This window comes from Uranotaenia lowii, chromosome 3 (genome assembly GCF_029784155.1).
Source record: "Uranotaenia lowii strain MFRU-FL chromosome 3, ASM2978415v1, whole genome shotgun sequence".
Lineage (NCBI taxonomy): Eukaryota > Metazoa > Arthropoda > Insecta > Diptera > Culicidae > Uranotaenia > Uranotaenia lowii.
Window position 1 is genome coordinate 293,503,097 of NC_073693.1, and position 16,792 is coordinate 293,519,888.

Sequence of the window (16,792 nt, forward strand, 5' to 3'; positions counted from 1 at the left end):
CTAAGCAAAATAAATCTGAAATCTTAACAATTCAACATAATACATAAATTCATGCTAAAATTTTCATATTTTTTAAAAGACAATGATCAACTAAAGTAAATTTCATTTCAATTTTCGAAGTAAAACGAAAACAAAATACCAGCTGTATGGATTTTTGACAGCTTGATGTTTTTTGTTGACACTGCCGATTTCACGCACACCTACAAAGGAGAGTGCAAAACTCGATTCATGCTCGTTTTCAGCGTGGATGGTGCAAAACTTTCGGGTGGTGAAAACGAATACGGTATAAATGTAACCAAATTGCCGGACAACTGAACAAATTACCGAACTCGTTGTTTCTCGGCTATATTAGAAAATCCATCATGAAATATTAAATCAAACAAAACGCTGCAGGTAACCATATATTATTAGGTTTGTAAAATTCTGTCATCTTGTTGCCGACAGACTATATGAAATTTTGGAAACTATTACTTACAGCGTGTTCGTAAATTGATTTTGTCTATCGAAGTGATTTTTTTCCAACAATGTTGACGTTCGTAAATCGAACGAACTGTATACAAAAGCTTTGGAAGGTGATTTGACATCTAAATTCCAATTGGTGATATGACTCTAACGAAAACTTCCTTATTATTGTTTATCCAAATAGTAAATTAAAGTGTAAAGGTACTCACTCTCAATGCGTAACCCATCAACTTAGGATGATTTATTAATTATTTTAAGAGATCGGAGATTTGTACCTACACATTCCGTTGTACTATGAAATATTGCTGGAAAATTTGAAACATTTTCATTGATTCTTCCATCGGCAATATCGATTGATACATGCAGGATTAACCAATAAAGATTTGCAACAGGATACTCTGATATCGAACCACATCTGAAGCTGTTAGCGCTTCGAAGACTTCGGGCCACAAAATTTCAAATCCTAATCACACCGGGTAGAACTTGTCAAACTCCGATTTGGTCATCATCCAAGGACACACACGGTAGAAACGGTGTCGGTAGTGATTTTCGATTCACAGGTTCATCCAGATTCACTCCGCACTACTCTTGCCATCGACGTCTTTACCTTCGACGGAACACAAAATGGCGATTGCACACAAAAAATATTCACTACCACCACACATAATACGGATCGCTACCCGATGAGCCAGTTTCCTGGGGCACTGCTAGTGGCAACACTTGAACCGGAAGATTCCGGTGGCCATAGGCCCAATCGAATCGACCGCACCAAGAACCACTAGTCGCAATAAATCAAAGCTCATCGATCGATCGAAGCAAATTCTTCGGAAAGTCATCGCCCTTTATTGAAGACTTCCCACACCGATAAAAATGAAAACACAATCAAATTTAAATGCCCCCAGTGTGGGATACTAATCAGACCATTCGGAAACTGCCGGAACAGGAATCGCAACCTTACCCTGTATCCTTAACTGATGGCTCTCGTCGAATCAATCACCAGACATTTTCCATCCCCGTGTGTCTTCTTTTTTTAAACTGCTGCTGGCAATTCTATCTAGTGGTGCTGCTGCTGTTTGGCAACTCCCAAACTTTCTCGTTGTCCTTCACACTTTTTCAACCATTATCATCATGGAGAAACACCACCCAATGGGGCTAAAAATTTTCCACTACGCGCCCGTTAGCCCATCGGGGACTCACTTTCACTATCCCTGCGTATCCGATGGTTCCGATCCGGATTGTTCGGTAATAAGGTGACTTTTTTCTGCTGGTCCAACTCAATTTTTCACACACCAGAACCAAAAATTTACACACGACATCAACGGAGAGAAGACGAACAAAACGAACAACGCGATTCGACTGCAAAATTTATCTTCATGCGATAGGTGTGTTCATTTTTGACGTTAAAGGCGTTCGTTTTGAAGCTGCTCACGAATGAACAAGACAGCTCACTGCTCAGCGAATGATTTTTGAATCGTGACCCAATGAACTTTAAAATTTGGCCTGGTATATCAGTGTTCTATAGAACAGTGCTGCCACCTGTGGAGATACGTAACAAGCTTGGTAATTTGGAATTTCTGCAAATGCTCTGAAACATGAACGTAAAAAAGGCTGGCCAGAAGGATGGAAACCGATACCGAACCGTAGCTATCGAAACTATATACAGCTATAGGAATAAACCCTAATGGGATAAACTGTTATCGAAGGAAACCCCCCCAATAAACACCCTTATTTAAAGATTTCTAACAGTTGAGTCGTAGTCGTCACGACTGTTACGGCCCCCTTCCCTACGACTAGTGAACGAATACTCTCTGCACATTGAAACTTTGTAAAAGTAAAAGGCCTTTAATAAACTAGGTAGTTGTATTTAAAAAAAAGTGAAAGAATTAGACATCTTTTCACAGCTTTTCTGAGGGTTATTTTTCATAAAATATAGTTATTCAGCAGAGTCACTTTTGCCATTTTCCAGCAAACTCTTAGCTGCAATGTTCGGAAGAGCTTAATGGAATCCAATGATCCGTATAATTTTGCATCCATCGGTCGGTTTCTTGACCATCCATTTGAATTTCGAGATTGTGTTTTTTTAGTTTTTATGCCTTATTCTGCGCGGCGCGTGACGTGAGATGGCTCAAAATACTCGTCTCGATTCACTCCAGTAGACGCTCCAGAACGAAAACTTTGTGATAATTCAAACCTGTTTGAATTTGTTTACTAATATCACTGAAAAAACTGAAAGTGAACATAATGAATGACTTTAAATAAGTCTTTTCTCAATGTTTTTTTCTGAGATATCAACGCTTCAGCCTTGTTCTCAGAGTTCAAGTTTATTGAAAGTATTCAGAGAAATTGATTGGATTAATTCTAGAGTTTGTTTTGATTAGGTCGTATGAACCAATATAACCAAAATCGAGTTATTCACTGCAAACGATTGATAAACATGTATTCTATCTTTGGTAAAAAATTGGTTTCATTTTATCATTGAATAATTTTTACACAATAATTTGAATTTAGGACGTATGTTGACTTATTTATTTTTGAGTGCAATTTGGTTTTTGCGTCATTTTGCATTGCAGTGTATTTGCCGCGATGCAAAAGGTCGCTAAAAACAATTCAGCAGGTTGGTTTTTACGACGTAATGCTTCGTCGCAAGAAATTCTTTGCAAAGTGATGAAAATTCGTGTGAATAAAAAAAGAAACTGTATCCAGGAGTGATCATAGCTGTGCTAATATAATAAATGGCTCAAAATTGGTGTTGGGTGAGTACCATAAGCTTCACTATTTCCACTGTGTGAATGGTCAATGCTATTTTCTTCATTACAGAGGCAAACAAAATAATCAAGAGATGGATGCTTTTTCACAATCCTCGAACGATCAGTAGCACCTATGGTAATGGTTGGAAATGACCGGGTGGACTCCCAATGACCAGCATCATAATGCAGTAATTACAAATTACTATCGATCAAGGATTTACGCGTACTAACTGGATAGGATTATCATTTAAAGCCTTTCTTCAATCAACTTTGAATCAATAAGTGAAGATTTGGGCCAATCACCTCAGTTTATGCACACAAAATTATCTATTGATCAAAAGGACGTTTGCGCCAAAAGAAAAATGCAACATGTCGTAAGTACATCTTCATTGATAAGAAATGAATTAATGCAAGTTTCAAGGGCATCATCATGTTCTGCGTATAGGTTTTCATTAAATTTCGCATCTGCAGACGAATTTGACACGCAATCATAAAATAAGAATTAAAAAGGTGTTTCGAAACTTTAACATCGATTTTCTCAAAACATACCAAGTGGTTCATACGACCTAATCAAAACAAACTCTAGAATTAACAGTTTCTACAGACTTCAGTTTGTGTTACATTGTTTCATTGAACACACCTTAAAGTGATGTTAAACGTGAGCAAAACAAAGAAAGTTAATTCATCAACAATTTTCTCACTGTTCACGCATTTCAAGCTTAACTCAGGAATGAACTTCGCAGCACGCTTACATCAATTGACATTCTTTGGTGTCGTCAAATGACATTCAAAACATAAACATCAACTGACAACTCGAAAGGAAAATGTGCACTCTATGTTAATAGAACTCATATGAGGTTTCAATTTAATTAAATACTAACCATAATCGGCTTATTCAAATGAGTTTTATGCTTAATTCAGTTTAATTCCTCTTAATTTTTCATATAATTCTATAAGATATTAAAACATATTGTCATCACGAAGCTAATTTAAACGGTTAAACGTGAAAATGCTGTGCCTTATGCACTATTTTATTATCGTTTCACGAAAAATGCCGTACAAGTAGATACTTTGAAAAATAAATTTTAAGAAACTTTTCATTTTTCAAATTTTTTTTCGATAAACTTAACAAAACGCTTTAAGCCCGATTCTGGTAAAACAAAAGTGGTGAATTAGTATGCCAACCAATTGTTTTAAATGTATGTTTGGTTTCGAATATCTGTTCCTTTTATTGAGTGGGTGAAAATTCTGTTGGGATCAGAATTCGGCAGTGCATTTCGCGGATTAGCGGAACTGTGTAGGCGACACATTCATCCCACCCTGGCGATCTCCAGGCTGATTCACGCGTTTCCTTTCGGGACAAAAGATCCTTGTAACCTTGAAAAGAATAAGGGTTATTGGAAAATATCAGTTGCCTAAATTGGTGCATATTAATGTGTTATGTGATACATACACCAAATATGATGCACGTTGTACAAACGTCCGATTTGCGAAAAGAAACCAGCAAATGCTTCGTCGTTGTTCTTGCGGTAGTTAATGGCTCGGGCCCAGTTGTTGCCCCATTCGATCATGGTTCCCGGCTTCAAACGGTACGAACGGATCTCATAAATGTTCTTATCTTGGCGCAGCGCCAACTGAGGCCAGTAACTAAATGCCAGCAGATACTGCAGATGGCGAGAGCGCAGAAATGTTCCTCGCTCTTGGGTTAGTTTAACGTAATCCTTGACAAAGGAATGAAAAACGTGTGATTTTTTATGCATATCGTTTTAACTTAACCGCTTCGTGCTTACCGGATCGCTACCCAGCACGGTCTTGCTTTGATCGACCATCTCAAAGCCACCAGTGTAACGCCAAAGATGCAGACATTGGTCGAGATCGCCAACGTCTACGCTCCATGATCCGATCAGTTCGATGGTCAGATTCTTTTTAGATGAAACAATTTCGACTGACTTTTTACTGTTTGATGATAAAAAGTATTGGTATTAGGTTCGAAAATTTGTATGCGATTTTTTTAGATATGTTAGGTACTTACTTTTTTTTCTTTTTTCTTATGTTTTTTTTTTTTTAGATACTAGTTTATCTTCAATTTAGACTTGATAATTATGTTTGAGGTAGTGAAAAAATACTCACTAATTGTCCAGATATTTTCCAACCGAATCCGGTCGGACATTGTGCGTGTGAAGCTCGTAGATGATTTCCTTATCGCTCAGCATCCGGCTGTGCGACTCTTTGGTCGGTTCAATTTTGCGAACCAGTAGCTTGCTAAGCCAGGATTCGGATCCATCCCGGTTCAAACTTGCCGTGGTGGACAATGACCTGGCGAAAAGACAAAAGAAAACAGATGCAAATACGACAACTGCGTAGAATTTTTGCCTGAAAATAACAATGCACTTCCGTATTATCGTTTACGTATATATTACCTAACCGGTAGATGAAAAGCTGCCTTTCCAAGGCGAAATGAGACAGAGGTCATCTCGGTGGCTCTGGAGGTGAACAGTCCGCGTACGGCAATTTGAAAAACGTAGGATTAGGGTCCGTAAATGCTGCTCGCGCTTTTAGACGTGAATAAAGAAGGAGAATAGCACCATAAAATGCACGATTTGTGAAACTTTCTAACTTGTTATTAGTATAAACTTTTGTAAACCACAATAATCCGTAGATAAAGCTGCGCCGACCTTCTTTGCTGCGAGAGCCACCGTACTGATAACAAATAAAATAAATAAAAGAGGAATATTTTGACGTTTTCTTTTGTGCAAGCATAAGTCTAATTCCCCATACACGGTCGACAGTGTATGACAAATTGTCTGAAAATCACAATTCTTGAAATAGATCTACGGTGATTTATGTTGATTGATAAAATGAGTTTAAAACTTAAGATACTAAAATTGCATATTGAAAATGATACATGGATACGAGGGATCCTAAAAAGTCAACACAACGAGGCGGAATTTCGCAAATCACGTCGCATTACTTGAAAAATAAGCTCCAACGCTTTAATTTAAACTGTTTAAACTTTTGTTAATCAACATGAATTACCGTAGAGCTATTTTTAGATTTCTATTGGGGTTTTAGTGTTACTCTTTTAGGAAATTATAGTTTATTACTACATTATTAAAGGCCTTTAACTTTTACAAGTTTTTCTGTACCGAGTGAAATTCTTTTAGGAAGAATATAAAAGTTACAAACTTGTAAAATATTATGAAAAAAAGCTACAGGCTGCTCGACGAGGTTTCCCTCTGAGTAATGCTATCCATGTGAATTTCGAAGCATTGAAACAAACTCAACCGTTTATACTCAGAATGAAAAACGCTTTACTAACTCGTTGGTTGCTGTATACTCCTCGCGATATTCCTACGGATGATTCCCTTCACATTGGCATCCACCCCGGCAAGAGGAGCACTAGTTCGGGCTGAATGTTCCACCCGCTGCACGGCTCCGATCTCGGCCCGGCTTGAAACGAAATTCGTCACTAAACAATCACCACGGCTTCCCACTCGGCCAATTCGCCCAATGCGGTGAATGTAATCGGCAGCATACAGCGGGAAATCGAAATTGATCACATGTGCTGCCCGGGTCGTGTCCAAGCCTCGGCTAGCTACATCCGTTGTTGAAAGGACGTTCACTTCACCCTGCTGGAATTTTTCAAATTTTCCCAGTCGTAACTTGAGCAGCATGTCCCCGTTAAGGTTAACGCATGGGACAGCAGCTTCATTGAGATGGATCGACACAAAATCGCTTGTCGGAGTTTTATTGCTGAAGATGATCAGTGGTCGTTGGCGACGTACTTCTTTTTGAACAATGTCGAGCAAGATCTGTGCCCTATCGCTTTTGCGAACTCTCATGAATCTTTGCGACACGTGGGATAGCAATTTGTGCAGGTTGGGACTAACCACCTCTTCCATGGTTTCAAGTGCCACTATTTGACCGAGTTGTTCGTTTATGTTCGATGGCATCGTTGCAGCAGCCAAAATCAGCTGGGTGCCGATGATGTTTTCTCCTATGTTCTGTAGATGGTTTTTATGGAACGGAAACCGTTTTAACAAGTGAAGTAGCTTCGAGTTGAAACTGTCATCTAGAAGGGTATCCGCTTCATCAAGTACAACCCACCGAACTTCGTTCATCCGGTAGATTCCCGATGATACAAGCTTACTCATTGCGCCAAAGCTGGAAACCAGTATGTCTATGTCTTCAAAATCTGGATTCATCATGTGCTGCTTCGTTCTACCGCCAAGTACTACTCGGGATCGAATATCTAAACCTTCGGTAAGACTTTCGACAACGCGACCAATCTGTTGGGCCAATTCCCTTCCCGGTGTCAAAATTAAAACTAAAGGAGTGTTGAACTCCCGCTCGGTTCGATTCAATTTTTTCCGAAGTATCTGCTCAATGATCGGCAGCAAATATGTGTACGTTTTGCCGCAGCCGGTTTCCGCAGCCAGAACCATGTGGCCTCCCGTCAGAACGGCCGGTATTGCTTCAGCTTGATAAGTGGTCGGATATAAGGCTTGTCGGATCTTCAGATTTTCAACAAGCTCCTCCCTTATTCCCAACTGTTGAAATGTTGCGTCGCTGAGCGAATGAGCTTCGAATGGTTGTTTGACCTTTAAAATAGAATGATAAAATTATAACTTTAAAATTGATTAAATAAATAAAGCCATTTACCGGATGCAGAATGAAAAAATCGCCTGTCGATTTCTGATGGTACCATCCACCGGAAGCGAGTGGCACCGAACCGAACTTCTCATTGGCATTCGGTTTGATATCTTCCTCGAACAGGTTGAACTGCGTCCTACGACATGTGATACGGGGATTTGAACTTCTTTGGCCAGTCTTCAGTGCTTCCCGAGCACGCGAGGCTGTACTGTAGTTTGCACGTATCCGGAACATAATTTTCACTGTTTTTAACATTTTCTGAGGGCTTTCCGGTTGAATAACCGGAATAAACTCGGTAAAATAACAATGATTTTTTAAAACACGCTTACATTACTTTAGCTATAATCAGGGATGCCAACTGTTTTTCAGAAAAGTCTGGAAGATTTTGAAAAAAATGTCTGGAAAAGTCTGGATGACTATCTTTGTAGGTGATGACCTTTTTTTTTTTTTTTGGTCGTCCAATCGCAATATTGTAGTAGTCTAAGGATCTATACTCATTCCTTGAAAATAATCAATGTCTGAGTATATGTGAACGAAAGCTTGAACAACCGAAAGCTTAGACCCATTCAGCTGTCAAAATAACTTCTGTATTCTGCTTCACAGTAAATTCAATCTTGCAGTTATGAGCAATTGATTTTAATAGCATTTTTTTACTAAAACGTTGAGCTTATAGAAATTTCTGGACAAATCTGGATAATTTATGAAAAGTCTGGACCAGACAACATGAGGTCTGTATTTCTGGATGACACATGAAAATCTGGAAGATTCCAGAAAAATCTGGAAGGTTGGCAACGCTGGCTATAATCCACAAACAAACATTGCTACCGAAAATGAGTTTTCCAAGTACTCATAAAACGAATATGTTCAAAAACAGTGCAGGTTTCGAAAGAGGTATCACAGACAAAAATATATAAACCTATAAAACCGTTAGTTTTATTGCGGTGAAAATTTTCAAATTCTTTGAGTGGAAAGCTCAAAGGAAACTTGCACTTGCTTCAATTTTTCAGTTTTTATGTCTTAGTTCTTATTTTATAACTATAGTTGTTTTATTTAATCGAAAAAATGAAATTTTAAACTTCAGCAACTTTAGAAAATCTGCCGATAATGTGTGAAATAATTTCGTAAAATGTGTGAAATGATTTATCAGTGTATATAGGCTTTTTCGCCTGGTGATATTTCTCCCTCAATTTTTGAGACCTGTTTTGGAGTGTGCGAGCCAGGGATGCCAGGTAAATTTATCAAAAATCAGGACATCATGAATAGAAAAAAATCGGAATTTTCCAGGACATCACAATTCTAATAATTTATTAAATTACATAAATGAAGGCAAAATACTGATGGTACTGTAGACGCCTTAACTCATGCACTGAGACGAGAAGATCTGGGCTAGCCTGCAATTTATATGAAAAAACACCATGTATTTCAATATCATCTGAACCGAACATTATTATCGGTTTAACTATTTTATTACAGATTTTTTCGATATCCTAAAAATTTAACTATAAATACAATTACAGTTTAGACATTTTTCTGGAAAATCAGGACAATTTAATACGTTTAAAGACCATTTTTTCAAAAATCAGGAAAAATCAGGACAGTTCAAGCGTAACATTTCATAAGGGCGAAACTTGCAGTTACCTCGAAACGAGAAAAACGCGTTCGAAATTTTGGAACACAAATTTAAATCCTATTTAGTAATGAATTAACCAAATATCAATCTTTTTGCGTAAGAATCAAAAAAATGTGAAGGTTTACAGTTCCTGATACTTATATTTTCAAAATTGTTTTCCGTTTTCAAAAAAATCCACTTTTAATGTGTTCCGCCCTTTTGAAATTGCTTTGTGAGTTACGCCTCTCACCAATACGGACCAATGAGTTTTGACAAACTAGATTCGCCCGCAAGATAAGACTGTTTTTATTTACGTTTGAAGTTACGCCCTACGATTCCAAATCTTACAAAAAGGTTTTAAAACTTGTAAAGCTTCGTCGGCAGTTCAATATCGCCTAAAAATATTGCAGTGGCATGTGCTACATAACAAAAAAACAGGCTTAATTAGAAGTGTGCGGATTTCAGTGGGATTTTGCAAACAAAACAACGCGGGTGAAGAAATACTTTGACCGGTGAGTAAAATGTTTTAGTTTCTATTTTCAAATGCTCATATTTTTGAACTACTTTCAGGATAGTTTTTGAACCCAACGCTTTTCCACTATACATATAAACTGTTTCTGAAACGCTATTGTCGAAAAGAATGGATTTGGATTCCCTAGGAGCAGATTAAGGTTGATTGCAACAGGAGCCGACATGGACAGAAGGTTGAATTTTAAGTGTTTAGTTATGAGGTATTGTTAGTCAGAATTGTGCGTTTTTTTTTGCTTTTGCTTTGTTATTATATTGTCTTAGATAGTAAATGATAGCCTCCAGTAGAGTTTTGCAAGGGATTTAGAATAACAGGGAGAATGTTATTCCAGTTCAATCATGATATTCCTAGATTTTTTTGTAGTGACTAAAATTCAAGTGAAATAAAAGTTTTATCATATATGAAAAAAACAAGTTTTAATAGAATTTGAAAGGAATAATATATTTTACAAGCACAATCAAAACTATTTACAAACTTATCATCTATATCTAACATAACTTTTATAACTAACTTTACATTTAAAACTAATATATGAAATAGCTGTACATTTACATTAACCATTAATGCTAACATGAACATGTACATATAAATGATAACTTAGTATAAAAGACTATTCTAAATCAATATCACGATCTAGATCAGCTTCGAAATCATCTGCTGTGCATCCTTTTGGCTTTCGTCCACGCTTTTTTGGTACCATTTGTCGTAGCATTGTTTGGTAGTATGCCTTATTTGAAACGTATAGAAGAAGTTTCTTCAAATCTTCTAATTTTTCTGGTGCAAGACTGAGCGGCTCAGTAGTTATAGGGTCTAACTTTAAAAATTTGAAGCTGGAGTCAACTACCGAAAACGATTGGAATTCGTCCTCTAAATTATATTTGTAAAAAACAATTCCTGGAGCTGATGTTGTATATCGGAAGTGACAAATATCACGCAATCGAACCAGATTACCGTTATGATCAGTTTTTGGTCTGGTAAAAATGTTCAAAAGTTTTTTAAAATTTAAAAATTCCTCCTGACTCATTTCGTATACATGAAATGGGACGTTTTTATGAATTGAGGCTATGAATACAGCCCAGTCTCGAGGAGTTTCAATAGAGCCTTTATGGTTTTTTTTAGCCCTTTCTATGGCGGCATGGGCGCTATCCACTTCCATATGACTGTGTCCAGAAGTCAAAAATTTATGACTGACTTCTAAGTTTCTTTTTTCTGAGCAACATTTGAAAATAAAATTGGTGAACATGCAACAAATAATAAAATTCAAATTCTGGCCAAAACATCTATCAGAATAGTATACGGCGTACTTGATATTTACATCAAGGCCTAGTAAATCCTTCCAAAGACAAGACCCTATTTCCTGACACCCTCTTCTTGCCTTTGTTTCGTCCCACAGGTAACAATCAACCGTGTTGCCTTTGGAGGTAGTCGCAAAAATAGTAAAATTAAGTGTATATAGTTGCCTGGCATAATAGGCCATCCCACAAGTCAAATGTGGTGTTGGTAAACATTTTTGCAAGTCGAAACAAGCTGTCCTTGTTTCCGGATCAATTTTTGATTTTCGCATGTCTATTTTTTTCGCAGAATATGCAGCTGCTGCTCGAGTATGATGACGATCTCTGGCTTCAATAACCTTTTCTTTTTCTTCTTCTGTTTCTGATAATTTAAGACGCATAGCATATTTATCACATTCGTTACAGGTATCCAGTTTGGTTTTGCGAAAACTGAGGCGCATCGTCCTGAATATTTTTCTGTACGTATTGTAGTGAGTTGGCCTGAGACCATCCGTAACGCACTTTGATTTGTACAGACGGAACATTTTCGCGATATTGAGATCGCTGCTCAAATACTTTTTCTGGCTTTTCTCTCTACAATAATGTGATGAATATGCCGGAAATGAATTGATATGCGCTTTGATGTAATTGAGGTGATCTTCTGAAATGATTAGACGTGAAGTAAATTCACTTCTAAGATCATCAACAGCTAAACCGAGGCCAGTAATTAGTTTAGTAGCAATGGTCCTTGTTTTCTTATCGGTGATGTCCAAGGTTGCCATAAACATTTCCTTACAGACTCGTATCCTACCATCACGTCCGGGTAAATAATAAGTTCGAGTAAAGGATCTTCTAGAATTAAGCACCTGAAAAAATATCATTAAATTAATATTAGATAATTTAGTGTATATTTATTTGAAGAGATTATCTGGGTGTTGTCTCAGAGTAAATTGCAAATAGTTTAAAAAAAATATCACTTGTAAATAGTTTAATCTAACTATCTCGAACTTAAAAAGAAGAAATACGACTATTGCATTCGTAGTCTAGCCATTAGCTCAGGAATGAGGTGAATGCATTATTAAACTTTGAAGAGCTTAGTTAATTTTTAATTATTATAAGTGAGTACATACCGTTGGTTTTGCTGTTGTTTTCACCGCCATGTGGTTACTAATGAATTGCTGCTGTCCGGATTCCTTCAATTTTAAAAATAAATTGAGAAGCCTTTGACGTATATGCTCAGGGTATTTTTTGAAGCATTTTAAATGGAAACAGTTGCAAGCCTTTTTTAAACTTCTGGCAGGTACAGAAGTACCATCCTTTCGGGTGTATGCTTCTCCTCTTACTTTGGCTAATCTGTTGTCTTCTTTCGTCTGCTTTTTAGATTTAACGATGTCTTCCCGAATAGGATTGCACCGTGAAAACACCATGAATTCCATATTCACAAACCATAAATTGTATGGTTTACACCATGATTATAATCGTCCACGATACCGTGAATACACATTGGAATTCATAGTTTACGACCGTACATTTCATCGTTTTGCCGAAAATAACCATGAAAAAGGGGTATTGTTATGCAGCGTGACCATGAAAAAAATGGCGATTTTCCATACATTGAGAAGCCCAAAAATATGAAGTTCATTGTTGTAGCATCTTCCAATTTTTCATAGTAAAATCATGAAAATCCGATGATTTTCATTGTTAAACCGCTGTAATAAAAATTTTTGCTTATGGTGGGTTTTTTGTACTCGGTTTTTTTCTGTCATCATTTTTTCATGTTTGTTTTAGCAAAAAAAAAAACAATAAATTTCTTTTTTTTTTATAAATTACTTTATTTGAAACGGCTCATACCTTTGAGTTTTAAGGAGCCAAACTCGTTTTGTGTTTATAACAATTGATTACTTAGGTCTAGCACTTTTTGTTTCAAGAAAAGAAAAAGATAGAAAGGGAAATAGGAAATTGAAAAGAATTATAGACGGAGATCGATAGCTTTTAGAAAAAGATAAATTTCGAACATGTAGTCCAAATCTAGCACAGCTAACACATCCCTCACTGGAACATAGGGTGGTTTTCCTCGGGCCCGAAGGGAGTCTATCAAATTCGTTCTAGCGACAAGATGAACCTCGCACGACCAAACAATATGCTCGATGTCGTGGTAACCTTGGCCACAGCCACACAAATTGCTGCCAGCAATATTTAAACGATAGAGTACCGCATCCATGGAATAATGATTGGACATGAGACGGGAGAATATACGAATAAAATCCCGACTCAGGTCCAACCTATTAAACCAGGGTTTGAGGCTTACCTTTGGAATAATCGAGTGGAGCCACCGACCCATATCATCCTCTTTCCATTTGCGCTGCCAGTTGACAACAGAGTTCCTTCGTGCCAAGAAGTAAAATTCGTCGAAGACGATTTCACGGTGATACGTGTCGCCTTCTGTCGCCCCCACTTTTGCCAGAGAGTCTGCCCTCTCATTACCCATTATCGAGCAATGTGAGGGGACCCAAACAAAGGTGATGGCAAAGCAACGTTTTGATAAAGCACTCAGAATATCTCGTATCTTCCCAAGGAAATACGGCGAGTGCTTTCCCGATCTTATTGAACGGATTGCTTCAACAGAACTAAGACTGTCCGTTACAATATAGTAGTGTTCTGTTGGCCGTGATGCGACGCTTTCCAACGCCCAAAAAATGGCTGCTAACTCTGCAATGTATACAGAACATGGTGACTGGAGATTATATGAGGCGCTAGCTATTTCGTTGAAAACTCCAAATCCCGTTGATTCCTCTATTAGAGACCCATCGGTAAAGTACATTTTATCAGCATCGACGTGTCTATATTTAGCATCGAAAATTCTTGGAATCAAAAGTGGACGATGCGATTCCGGGATCCCTCGAATTTCTTGCTGCATAGACAAATCAAACTGGACAGAAGAGGTGTCGTAGTCAGGGATGAAAACACGAGTTGGAGAGTACGAAGAAGGATTAAACTGCATGGACATAAAGACATGATATATAGACATAAATCTTATTTGAAGATTTTGCTCAAGTAGTCTTTCAAAATTTACGATCACCAATGGGTTCATGACCTCACACCTGATGAGGAACCGGAGTGATAATAAATTAAATCGATCTTTTAGTGGGAGTATGCCTGCTAAAACTTCAAGACTCATGTTATGCGTTGAGGGCATACAGCCCAACGCTATGCGGAGACAACGATATTGAATACGCTTGAGTTTGATGAGGTGAGTTTTAGCAGCTGACTGGAAACAGAAGCTACCATACTCCATCACTGAGAGAATAGTTGTTCGATACAATTTTAAAAGATCTTCTGGATGGGCTCCCCACCAGGTGCCAGTGATTGATCGGAGAAAATTGATTCTTTGTTGGCATTTTCCTTTCAGATACTCAATGTGGGCTCTCCAGGTACACTTGGAATCAAACCAAACCCCAAGATACTTGAAACACCTCGATTGAGTGATCGTTCTGCCTAGGAGTTGAAGCTTAGGTTGAGCAGGTCTATGTTTCTTAGAGAAAACCACCATCTCCGTTTTCTGAGGGGAAAACTCAATCCCAAGCCCCAAAGCCCAGGAAGACAATCTGTCTAAAGTATCTTGTAAAGGTCTGTGCAGATGAGACTCGGAAGATCCTGTGACAGACACCACGCCGTCATCTGCAAGTTGTCTTAGAGTGCAGCCTTCAGAGAGACAACTGTCGATGTCACTTACGTAAAAGTTGTACAAAAGTGGACTTAAACATGAACCCTGCGGGAGGCCCATGTAAGAGGTTCTTCTAATTGCAATATCTCCGTGAGCAAAGTTCAGATGTTTCTCACAAAGCAAGCTGTATAAAATGTTGTTCAAGAGAGGAGGCAGACCCCGGGAGTGCAACTTGTCTGACAACACCTCTATTGAAACTGCATCAAAAGCTCCCTTTATGTCCAGAAACACTGAAGCCATTTGCTCACGTTTTGCGTACGCCATTTGTATCTCTGAAGACAGCAAAGCAAGACAATCGTTTGTCCCTCTGCCCCTTCGAAACCCAAATTGAGTATCTGAAAGGAGACCATTTGTTTCAACCCATTTATCCAAACGAAACAAAATCATTTTTTCCATCAATTTGCGTATACAAGACAACATCGCTATTGGACGGTACGAATTCGCATCGGACGCTGGTTTTCCGGGCTTTTGGATAGCGATAACTCTCACTTGTCTCCACTCTTGGGGAACAATGTTATGCTCCAAGAATTGATTAAATAAATTTAACAAGCGAAATTTGGCAGCGTCCGGAAGGTTTTTCAACAAGTTAAATTTGATTTTATCAATACCCGGAGCTGAATTGTTGCAAGAGAGGAGGGCAAGTGAGAATTCGACCATCGAAAAGCTGGAATCCATACCACACCTATCTGGAGGCACATCCCGTATTATTTTTTGTACAGGCGTAGAGTCTGGACATACTTTCCGTGCGAAGTTAAATATCCATCTATGTGAATATTCCTCACTTTCATTCGTAGTTGATCGATTACGCATGCTGCGTGCCACTCTCCACAAGGTACTCAAGGATGTTTCTCGTGATAAGCCACCCACAAAATTCCTCCAGTACGCCTTTTTCTTCCCCTTGACCAATTTTTTAAACTGATTTTCAAGGGAAACATATACTTCAAAAAGGGCGAGAGTTCCATATTTCCGGAAATCTTTGAATGCTTGTGATTTGTCCTTATAAAGCTTGGAACACTGCTGGTCCCACCATGGGTTTGGAGGCCTTCGAGGAACTGATGAATCTGGGATGGGTTTTGTTTGAGCACGAAGTGCACTTTCATGTATTAATCGTGAAAGAAAGTGGTACTCCTCTGTAGGAGGTAAAACATTCGTAGCACCGATAGCTGATGTTATTTCGTCCGTGTACTTTTTCCAGTCGATGTGTCTTGTAAGGTCATATGTCATATTTATTGTGTTTGAAGAGCTGACCCCATTGGTGATTGTAATTTTGATAGGCAAATGATCACTACCATTGGGATCAGGGATTACCTTCCACTGGCAATCCAATGATAGTGAATTTGAGCAGAGTGAGAGGTCAATTGCACTGTGTCTTGCAGGTGGTTTAGGTACTCGTGTTTTTTCTCCCGTGTTCAAAACTGTTAAATTGAAACTGTCACAAATGTCATAGATAAGAGTAGAACGACTATCGTCAATTTGTTCTCCCCAGACAGTTCCATGCGAATTAAAATCGCCCATTATTAACCTTGGCTCAGGGAGCACTGAGCACAGGTCCTCTAGGTGATTTCGATCCACTGCAACTCTCTGAGGCCAGTACAAACTGACAACACATAAGTCCTTACCTCTTATAGTTGTATGACACGCAACAGCTTCAATTCCGCCTGATAATGGAAGGTGGATTCTGTAAAAGGAGTGGCGCTTATTGATCCCCAAAAGGACCCCTCCATAAGAATCGTAACGATCCAGACGGATAACATTAAAATCGTGGAATGAAATGTTCGATTGAGAAGAAAGCCAAGT

The 16,792-nt window shown here is 38.2% G+C and overlaps 4 protein-coding genes across 5 annotated transcripts in view; all 4 read right to left on the bottom strand.

Annotated features, from left to right (window-relative positions):
- The window catches only part of LOC129751693 (serine/threonine-protein kinase Tao), a 47,821-nt gene extending 45,994 nt beyond the window's left edge, over nt 1-1,827 (bottom strand). Inside the window, exon 1 of one of the 2 annotated variants that reach the window (XM_055747355.1) lies at nt 1,421-1,827. The gene's annotated coding sequence lies outside the window, so the exon portion shown is untranslated. Of the gene's footprint in view, nt 1-671; nt 696-1,420 lie in introns of those variants that run through there. The other variant, XM_055747356.1, reaches the window with a different exon arrangement.
- Nucleotides 1,828-4,206: 2,379 nt separating this feature from the next.
- LOC129755626 (protein NipSnap) lies at nt 4,207-5,909 on the bottom strand. The gene is made up of 5 exons (XM_055752214.1): nt 5,630-5,909; nt 5,340-5,525; nt 5,000-5,165; nt 4,663-4,930; nt 4,207-4,586 (listed from the first exon to the last, which is right to left on the bottom strand). Exons 1-5 carry the CDS (start codon nt 5,680-5,682, stop codon nt 4,438-4,440), a joined length of 822 nt encoding a protein of 273 aa, XP_055608189.1. The 5' UTR covers nt 5,683-5,909; the 3' UTR covers nt 4,207-4,437.
- Nucleotides 5,910-6,496: 587 nt separating this feature from the next.
- On the bottom strand, nt 6,497-8,197 carry LOC129755337 (probable ATP-dependent RNA helicase DDX28). The gene is made up of 2 exons (XM_055751771.1): nt 7,872-8,197; nt 6,497-7,810 (listed from the first exon to the last, which is right to left on the bottom strand). The coding sequence occupies exons 1-2, from the start codon at nt 8,115-8,117 to the stop codon at nt 6,524-6,526; spliced, it is 1,533 nt and encodes a 510-aa protein (XP_055607746.1). The 5' UTR covers nt 8,118-8,197; the 3' UTR covers nt 6,497-6,523.
- A 2,413-nt stretch (nt 8,198-10,610) lies between these two features.
- Nucleotides 10,611-12,654, bottom strand: LOC129753597 (uncharacterized). Its single transcript, XM_055749430.1, has 2 exons — nt 12,402-12,654; nt 10,611-12,137 (listed from the first exon to the last, which is right to left on the bottom strand). The coding sequence occupies exons 1-2, from the start codon at nt 12,429-12,431 to the stop codon at nt 10,611-10,613; spliced, it is 1,557 nt and encodes a 518-aa protein (XP_055605405.1). The 5' UTR covers nt 12,432-12,654.
- Nucleotides 12,655-16,792: the final 4,138 nt, after the last annotated feature.

Bases quoted from the DNA above. Each gene is read 5' to 3' on its own strand.
- LOC129755337 (XM_055751771.1), bottom strand. From the start codon at position 8,117: ATGTTAAAAACAGTGAAAATTATGTTCCGGATACGTGCAAACTACAGT. The intron at 7,811-7,871 runs GTAAATGGCTTT...TCTATTTTAAAG, and splicing joins ATTTTTTCATTCTGCATCCG to GTCAAACAACCATTCGAAGC.
- LOC129755626 (XM_055752214.1), bottom strand. From the start codon at position 5,682: ATGACCTCTGTCTCATTTCGCCTTGGAAAGGCAGCTTTTCATCTACCG. The intron at 5,166-5,339 runs GTGAGTATTTTT...ATCATCAAACAG, and splicing joins GGAAAATATCTGGACAATTA to TAAAAAGTCAGTCGAAATTG. The intron at 4,587-4,662 runs GTATGTATCACA...ATTCTTTTCAAG, and splicing joins CAACGTGCATCATATTTGGT to GTTACAAGGATCTTTTGTCC.
- LOC129753597 (XM_055749430.1), bottom strand. From the start codon at position 12,431: ATGGCGGTGAAAACAACAGCAAAACCAACG. The intron at 12,138-12,401 runs GTATGTACTCAC...ATATTTTTTCAG, and splicing joins AAACAACAGCAAAACCAACG to GTGCTTAATTCTAGAAGATC.